Source organism: Triticum dicoccoides, chromosome 4B (assembly GCF_002162155.2).
Source record: "Triticum dicoccoides isolate Atlit2015 ecotype Zavitan chromosome 4B, WEW_v2.0, whole genome shotgun sequence".
In the NCBI taxonomy this organism is placed as follows: domain Eukaryota; kingdom Viridiplantae; phylum Streptophyta; class Magnoliopsida; order Poales; family Poaceae; genus Triticum; species Triticum dicoccoides.
The window spans coordinates 73,703,304-73,713,102 of NC_041387.1; the positions used below are offsets into that span (position 1 = coordinate 73,703,304).

The window sequence follows — 9,799 nt, forward strand, 5'->3', positions numbered from 1 at the left end:
CGGTAACCCCCCCGGTACTCCGATATGTACCCAATATATTCTGGATCACTTCCGGTGACCGAATACTATCATACAATATATCAATCTTTATCTCTCGACCATTTCGAGACTCCTCGACATGTCCGTGATCTCATCCGGGACTCCGAACAATATTTGGTCACCAAATCACATAACTCATATAATACAAATTGTCATCGAACGTTAAGCGTGCGGTCCCTACGGGTTCGAGAACTATGTAGACATGACCGAGACACCTCTCCGGTCAATAACAAATAGCGGAACCTGTATGCTCATATTGGTTCCCACATATTCTACGAAGATCTTTATCGGTCAAACCGTTATAACAACATACGTTAATCCCTTTGTCATCGGTATGTTACTTGCCCGAGATTCGATCGTCGGTATCTTCATACCTAGTTCGATCCCATTACCGGAAAGTCTCTTTACTCGTTCTGTAATGCATCATCCTTCAACTAACTTATTAGTCACTTTGCTTGCAAGGCTTCTTATGATGTGCATTGCCGAGAGGGCCCAGAGATACCTCTCTGGTACTCGTAGTGACAAATCCTAATCTCGATCTATGCCAACCCAACAAACACCTTTGGAGATACCTGTAGAGCATCTTTATAATCACCCAGTTACGTTGTGACGTTTGATAGCACACAAGGCATTCCTCCGGTATCTGGGAGTTGCATAATCACATAGTCGGAGAAATATGTATTTGACATGAAGAAAGCACTAGCAATAAAACTGAACGATCATAATGCTAAGTTAATGAATGGGTATTTCCATCACATCATTCTCCTAATGAAGTGACCCTGTTCATCGAATGACAACACATGTGTATGGTTAGGAAACTTAACCATCTTTGATTAACGAGCTAGTCAAGTAGTGGCATACTAGGGACACGATGTTTTGTTCATGTATCCACACATGTATCAAGTTTACGGTTAATACAATTTTAGCATGAATAATAGAAATTAATCATGATATAAGGAAATATAAAATAACAACGTTATTATTGCCTCTAGGGCATATTTCCTTCACCAGCCGCCACCTTCCTTGGGCCAACCCGAGCTTCGCTGAGATGAGCCCTCCGGCGGTGGCGAGATGAGAAGATGAGAGGGGAGAAAGCTGCGGCGGCTAGGGTTTTCTCCACCGAGCCGCCAGGGAGGCGACGCGCGGGTCTCTTTGATCTACACACATAGGGCTGAAAAAAGCTCAAATCTTGCGAGCTAAACGAGTAGCTCGTGACTCAGCTCGAATTGACTCGAACTCGAAGAATAACGAGTCGAGCCGAGCTTCGGTTTAAGATCGTTTATAGACCGAGTTAAACGAGTCAATCTCACGAGTACTCGTGTAACTCGTTAGGCTTGGTACAAAAGATCAGCCACTCCCAATCCAATAAAAAGATTGGCCACTCAGCACCTTGCGTCCCAGGGCACAACACAAGGCCCGGCCATTGAAGGCCCAGCCGCCCAAGAGAGTCGTGCATTACAAGGAAATTACAATTGTTTGGTGATGTATATGTTTGATATATACATAATCATTTTTATCATATTTGAGGTTTTATGTTCATATCTTTAACGAGCTTAACAAACTAAACAAGTCAGCTCGCGAGTTATACGAGTCGAGCCAATCTTAGGTTTGAGCTTGTTATAGTAACGAGTCGAATCGATTTAGCTCGTTAACGAAACAAGCTCTAGCAAGTCGAGCCGAGCTGACTCGACTCGGCTTGAATTCCAGCCCTATACACACACGAACCTTGGATTATCTCACTCTCCCTACTTTTTTCTTTGCGAAAACCACGAGGTTGCTCACGTCATCGAGTCAAGCATAGTACTCTCCATTCCACGAGTAGATGGATAGGCAATCGTATAGGTGAACTGTTTACGGGTGATTGAGCACTGTAATAGCTTACCCATGTGTGCAATTTTCTAACATGCGTAAGCTTAAGTTACATCCTTTTCTTCTTCAAAACTAGCAGAAATTCGCGTCAATACTGTCGCCCACTCATTTTGCCTCACGATTCGTGCAGTAGTTTCGCACGTGGGCATAATAAGTTTTAAGTTTTAATGCTGAAACATACGGTTTTTGCATCTAAAACTGCTAAGTTTCAACCAGTATCAAAAATATAATTTTAAGTAATTTTTTTTCTAAATTTCATAGACAGAAAATAATTGATTTTTATCGGTCGCTCGCACTAAGTTCAACATTGATTAACATACTTCTTCAAAGTCATCGAAATACATTTAAAATTGATCTTATTTGAAAGGTTGGTCACGGGAAACATGAATATGAAAACAGAACATAATTTGAATCTTTCATTTAAAAGATACAAAACTTTGATAATTGAAAGCCAAAATAAAAAGTGCACACTAGGAACATGGGTACTTCGGCACTTGCGTGCCCCAAATCCTCATCCCACAATTAGAGGGGCAATTGGCCCAAAAATGCCAATGAAGACCTAGCACCATATAGCTCGGTATTAAAATACCATCTTACAAAGCGTGAAAAAAACTTGATTTTTTTGTAAATACACATACACATGCATATAACGCATGTGCAAAAATTTACACCACTATACTTCAACAGGTGGTGCGCATAAAAAGGCAAATGTATATTTTAAATTTGTTGATTTTTTTGGCTGTCGCGCCGGAATTTTCTTTTTTCCTGTACAACCTACAAATGACAATATTTTCAAATGAAACTTCACACATTTTATACTGAGAATATATAAGTTTCCACTGATTTGTTTAATTTTTCTTGAAACTTTTAAATATGGTTTATGATTTTCTTTTAGATACCGACCTCTGCTCGGCGTCCATCCGTGTGCACTAGCAAATGGGTAGCTACTGTATGACCCGTCCTAATGCGTAAAGTTGCAGCTTGTTTAATTTCAAATAGTGACGGGGTGAATCTATGCCCTGGGATGTCTGGTTATTGTTGCATCACAGAGTTAATAGCAGAAGTATGTTGTTTTTTCATTGTCAGATATATTTTTTCCTTGTCTCCTTACTTTGTGTATACTTTTACTTTTTACAAATGAGAAAATACCGAAGAACGTTTGTAATCATTCTGTGGTAACTGAGTCGAAAATCAATACAAAGTAGTAACAATAATAATGTGCTGCTGGGTTGAATGGTACATAGATACTCTCATCTTATATGATGAAAGGATAATCTTTTTTTGAACAGGAAAGGCCTAGAAAGGCCTAATACTGCATTAATAAACCAATGGGGCAGTACATTTTACATAGGGACCCAAGAGAAAGATATCATACACAACTAAGCCCCTGACTTATGCAAGGAGCACCTCAAACTAAAAATAGAAACACAATCGGGTCCTCTGCAACTTCCCCTCGGATTGAATGTCGCCGCCACCCGAGATGAACCACTTGGGGCGTCGAAGTCGCCATGGCTGCATCGTCTGCCAGCCATAGCATCTGAGAAAAAGCTGGATCTTCCTCCCTTTTGGCACGCATGCCGGGAGGAAAAGGGATGGCTGCCCTTCGGCCAAAAAAACAATATGATGAAGACCGGCAACATGCCGGCCCCGTCGCTCATCGAAGAAGCCTTTGCAAATGAGCTTGAAGATGATCTGCAATCTTCAACAACTTGAATCATCGTCTACCATCATTCACCACCATGGCAGCCTGAATAAGAGATCGTTGATGGAAGAGTACTCCAGATTAGGGGAGAGGATGAGGTTATTCGAATAGGGGGGCTCGTGTCAGATCCACCTTTGGTTGCCACCAACCTCTGTGGATAGCTTGCTTGGGAAGCATTCTCGGTCGCGTCGGTAGGGAGGAAGATGAGGACATGTCACCAATCGCCACAATGGCAATACACGACCTAGTCTTAGATCTACTATTAATACTACTAGATGCTTCGTTGCGCCAATTGGCGCAGAGACCAACTGCAACCCGGAAGCTAAGCGAACTATCTGAAGGACCTTTTCCTGAACTGTCCGCAAATGATCATGTTCATACCGTGTTTCGATTTGCCTTGGAATTGATCATTGCGCATAGCTTTCTCTGGCGATTTGTATTTGATGACACGAGACTCTGTTCATGTTGAAAGTTAAGCGAGCAAACTATCTGAAACATAATATGAAAGTTAAGTGGACTATATGTCTCTCTCCATCTCAATCAACCCAAGAAAGTTGACTCGAACCCATTTTTGTACTAAGATTAGGTTGATAACCCACTGTGGAGGGCATTCTCCCTAATAAAGTGGATATCTCTGATCCTGCTTGAACAAAATGAAAGATATTATAGATAAATCAAAGCACGTCTTGGTTATTAACATCTCCGAAATATCCTACCATGGTTAGGGCATTTAAACAAACTCTCATACGAGCTCCCGGTGGTTCATTCATTTGGCCATAGACTAGTGCTACCTTTGATTCCTCAATATTTTTTCATGGTTGAACTTAAAACCACTCTTTCTCCGGTAGCCCAAAAGTTAACTGAACTATTTGAGACTATGCCCAAGAAGTTAAGCAACATTATGGTCATCACGCCAATCAAATGTTCGTTCCATAAATCATCCTGAGAGGCCACAACCCTTGTCAAAGGTCCGAGCCATGCAAAGGTTTGTTGAGGAGAAAGAAGATGACAGTGGATGTTATCATAGACGATACCTCCTACTTGACATGACTGCATAATTATTCATCACTGACCCTCCTATATAGCGGTCGGTCATCGATATTTGCTCAAAAGCTATTTGACCCTGTTCCCGCATTGATCAACGAGAATGTAAAACTAATGAACTATTTGAAACTATGTCCAGGAAGTAAAGCAACGCTATGGTCATCACGCCAATCAAGTGTTTGTTCAATAAATCATCCCAGAGTCCATTAGCATGTAAAACTAATGAACTATTTGAACTATATCCAGGAAGTTAAGCAACGCCATGGTCATCCCGCCAATCAAATGTCTGTTCTATACATCATCCCTAGGGCCATTAGCATGATTAACTACAAAACCATTGCCAAAGGTTCGAGGCATGCAAAGGTTCTTTGAGGATAAAGAAGACAACAATGAACGTTATCACAGACAATACCTCCTAGCACATGATAATTATTCATCACTGATCCTCCTATTTAGTGGCCAGTCATTGATATTTGCTAAAAAAACATGTATCGAGCAATGGCTTCAAGCCCAATAAGAAAATTGATCGGACCCAAATAAGGGCAGGTCAAAATTTTCATCTAAGAAGTCATGAAACATTACCGCAGAAAAAATATCATGAAACAACACAAGAAAAAAAAAAGGGGGCAACACAAATCTTGACAAAAAAAATCAAAGGTCAGAAAATTGACTTACACAAATTTAAAATAACATGCAAGTTAGACAAATGCTAAAGTGTAATGAATTACATGCATTTTTCATGTATGGCTAAAGAGCATAAACACTATAGAATTGACATTAGTTTTGACGCACTTCCGAGCGAACGCTTTGCAGACTGTTGGATTGAGGCTCACGAATCTCGACACATTTGCTGGGAAGGCCATTGGTAGGGAATGCGCGGACAAAACAAAATCATTCGATCGATTGACACGACATGGGGGAATGACCTTCATGGGGGAACTTTTTTTTCTGTATATTTACGTCATGACAATTTTTATGTGCAACATCAGAATGTATTTCTAATGGACATGACAAATATCTAAACACATGTGTGGCAATTTCTATTCTCACATCACGACAATTCTTTATCTTATAGCATGGTAATTCTCCTCCTTGCATCATGACAAATCATAGATATTTTGTGACAACTTTCTCCTGCTATAGGATGGCAAGTTTCATTTTCTTGCCATGTGTGGTTCTCTGGTACGCATGGCAAATTCCTGACAACCTTCCAATAATTATCATGTTCAAAAGAGCCTCTCGGAGGGAACGGTTCGTTCACTCGGATGACCTCCGTGAGAGAACGTCGGCGCGTTATTTGCGGTGTTAAAGAAACATCACAGCCCCAACAAAAAGCTGCCCGAAACCGCAGCAAAAACAAATGGGGAAAAGAAGAAGGGAATGTTTCACGTTTTCACATGGATCCCCCGTCGTTTTAGCGAGTCTTGCCACACAATGTGAAGAGATACAGAATATGGGAGGGACAGACACTAGCTAAACTTAGCCGACAGCCGAGGATGCTTTGATTCCTCGGGGAGAGAATCCTCCGGGCCAGACACCGCAAGCTCGCGTACACTGAAAGCCTCATCAGGAAAAAAGCAGGTCCGGCAAAGACACAGCTAGGTCGACCGACTGGCAGCGGCAAAGTCCCAAAGTTGGCGAAGAAAACAAATCCATGTGACCCCGTTCGTCCCACCCTCCCTCCCGTGCCGTGCGTGCGCCCACATATACTTTTTCTCTGATATTGATATACGGATATCACTCACACTCACCAGTCACCATGGACATCTTTACTCCTCCCACCGGCCTTAATTTCCTTCGACACTTACCCTCAAGCAATCACTTAACCACACACAAACTTCATCTCCTCTCCTCTTCTTGTAGCACGCACGCACCAACCAACTGTCCATCTTTCGCTCACACTCTTCCAATCATGTCTTAATCAGTAAGGCTACCGCGCTTATATATAACCACGCGTCCTTGTAGTGGCTACGAGCTAGCTCGCTAAGCTTCGTCGTAACACCACCACGGCCCATTCGTTTACAGTCCACGCACGGCGGCGGCGGCGGCGGCGGATATATATACCTTGACGCGCTGCTGCCGGTGCAGTAACAAGATGCTGATGAGGCTGCTGCTGCTGGTGGCCCTTGCCGTGGCGGCGGCGGCGGCCGCCGCGGAGACGGAGCAGCGCGCCACGTACATAGTTCACATGGCTAAGTCCGCGATGCCCGCCGAGTACGCCGACCACGGCGAGTGGTACGGCGCCTCCCTCCGCTCGGTGTCCACCGGTCGCGCCGCCGCTGCCAAGATGCTGTACTCCTACGACACCGTCCTGCATGGCTTCTCGGCGCGGCTCACGGAGCAGGAGGCCAGCGACATGGCGGGCATGGACGGCGTCCTGGCCGTGAACCCCGAGACGCGGTACGAGCTGCACACCACGCGGACGCCTGAGTTCTTGGGGCTCGCCGGGAGCGAAGGCCTGTTCCCGCAGTCTGGCACGGGCGGCGACGTCGTCGTCGGGGTGCTCGACACAGGCGTCTGGCCTGAGAGCAAGAGCTACGACGACGCGGGCCTCGGCGAGGTGCCGTCGTCGTGGAAGGGCACGTGCATGGCTGGAACTGACTTCAACTCCTCGGCCTGCAACCGGAAGCTCATCGGCGCGCGGTTCTTTAACCGGGGCTACGAGGCGGCGATGGGGCCCATGGACACGAGCAGGGAGTCGCGCTCCCCGCGCGACGACGACGGGCACGGGACGCACACGTCGTCCACCGCGGCCGGCGCAGCTGTCGCCGACGCCGACCTGTTCGGGTTTGCGTCTGGCACGGCGCGCGGCATGGCGCCCAAGGCGCGCGTGGCCGTGTACAAGGTGTGCTGGCTCGGCGGCTGCTTCAGCTCGGACATCCTCGCCGGTATGGACGCCGCCGTCGCCGACGGCTGCGGCGTGCTCTCGCTCTCGCTCGGCGGTGGCTCCGCCGACTACGCGCGCGACAGCGTCGCCATCGGCGCCTTCGCCGCGATGGAGCAGAACGTCCTGGTGTCCTGCTCGGCCGGGAACGCCGGGCCCGGGAGCGCCACACTCTCCAACGTGGCGCCTTGGATCACCACCGTGGGCGCGGGCACCCTCGACCGCGACTTCCCGGCGTACGTTCAACTCGGGAACGGCAAGAACTACACCGGCGTGTCCCTCTATGCTGGGAAGGCCCCGCCGTCGACCCCGACCCCCCTCATCTACGCGGGCAACGCCTCCAACTCCACCAGCGGAAATCTCTGCATGCCTGGGACCCTCTCGCCGGAGAAGGTGCAAGGAAAGATCGTGGTCTGCGACCGCGGCATCAGCGCGCGCGTCCAGAAAGGCTTCGTAGTGCGCGACGCTGGAGGTGCCGGCATGGTGCTCGCCAACACCGCAGCCAATGGGCAGGAGCTCGTCGCCGATGCCCACCTCCTGCCCGCGGCCGGCGTGGGTGAAAAAGAAGGTACCGCTATAAAGTCTTACATAGCATCCGAGTCCAAGCCGACGGCAACGATTGTGGTCGCCGGGACACAGGTGGACGTGCGCCCGTCGCCGTTGGTGGCCGCGTTCTCGTCGCGCGGGCCAAACATGATCACGCCGGAGATCCTGAAGCCGGACATCATCGGGCCGGGGGTGAACATCCTGGCGGCGTGGACCGGCAAGGCGGGGCCGACGGGTCTCGCCGCTGACACGCGCCGCGTCAACTTCAACATCATCTCCGGCACGTCCATGTCGTGCCCGCACGTGAGCGGCCTCGCGGCGCTGCTCAGGAGCGCGCACCCGGAGTGGAGCCCCGCCGCCGTGCGCTCGGCTCTCATGACGACCGCCTACTCCACGTACACCGGCGGCGCCGGGTCGCCCATCCTCGACGCGGCGACCGGCGCGGCCGCCACGCCGTTCGACTACGGCGCCGGGCACGTGGACCCGACCCGCGCGGTGGAGCCAGGGCTGGTGTACGACCTCGGCACCAGCGACTACGTGGACTTCCTGTGCGCGCTCAAGTATACGCCAAACATGATCGCCGCGCTGGCGCGGAGCAAGAGCTACGGGTGCGCCGCGAACAAGACCTACGCCGTCGCCAACCTCAACTACCCGTCCTTCTCCGTGGCCTACTCCACGGCGAACGGCGAGGCCGGGGACTCCGGCGCCACCACGGTGACGCACACGCGCACGCTCACCAACGTGGGCGCGGCGGGCACGTACAAGGTGGACGCCTCGGTGTCCATGTCCGGCGTGACGGTCGACGTGAAGCCGGCCAAGCTGGAGTTCACGGCGGCCGGCGAGAAGAAGAGCTACACGGTGACCTTCACGGCGGCCAAGTCGCAGCCGTCGGGCACCGCCGGCTTCGGCCGGCTCGTGTGGTCGGACGGTAAGCACACCGTGGCGAGTCCGATAGCGATAACCTGGACATGATACGATAGGCGCCCAGAACGGCGCAAGCCGAGCGCCAAGCGCTGACACCGTTGCTGGTGCGGCCAAAGGGTTCAGTGTGTAAAATTTGGGGGATTCGAAGGAGGGAAGGTTGAAAATTTGGTGGTACCTCAAATATCTCAAAGTGTCAATAAGGCCTCCCAATCTTAACTTTTAGATTGTGATTTGGGGGAGAAATGGTGATGATGGAAAGGAATTTGTGTGATGGTTGGTTGGATGGATGGGTGTTGCTTTCTTGGAATCAAATTATCAGTCTCGGCTAGCTTGGATAGTCGGATTGGGTTGGATCAGGTTGGACCTTTGCAAGGACAGTTTCACTGTGGACTGCTGCAACTTGTAGGGTGTAAAGTGTTCAGTCAGCAATCTTCCCTGTAAAGTGTTCTGTCTAAATTATTCTTTCTTCCATTATCAATGAATTGATTATCCTTTTCAAGATAAATGATTAAGTGAAGATAAAAGAAACAAAGAGATGGTTGGTGCTGCAGGAAAGCATAGTTCAGGTCCACACACTTGGAACTTGCGGCATTAGAGTATCTCCAGCCGTTCGCCCCCCCTCCCCCAAAGGGCTTGAAATAGCGCCGTCTGGGGGCACGTCGACGATAAATTCGGCGTGGGGGCGATCGGGTTTCCAACCGCCGTCCCATGTCGCCCCACACGCAGTACATGTCCATGTCCAGCTTGGATAGTTGGATCAAATTGCAGCTTTGCAAGGACAGTTCCACTGT

At 48.9% G+C, this 9,799-nt stretch overlaps 1 protein-coding gene across 1 annotated transcript; it reads left to right on the top strand.

Moving 5' to 3' along the window:
• The first annotated feature begins 6,505 nt into the window (after positions 1-6,505).
• LOC119295101 (subtilisin-like protease SBT1.7) lies at positions 6,506-9,513 on the top strand. Its single transcript, XM_037573430.1, has one exon. The coding sequence runs from the start codon at positions 6,750-6,752 to the stop codon at positions 9,054-9,056; it is 2,307 nt and encodes a 768-aa protein (XP_037429327.1). The 5' UTR covers positions 6,506-6,749; the 3' UTR covers positions 9,057-9,513.
• The last annotated feature ends 286 nt before the right edge of the window (positions 9,514-9,799 follow it).

Coding starts and splice junctions, on each gene's coding strand:
- LOC119295101 (XM_037573430.1), top strand. CDS start 6,750: ATGCTGATGAGGCTGCTGCTGCTGGTGGCCCTTGCCGTGGCGGCGGCG.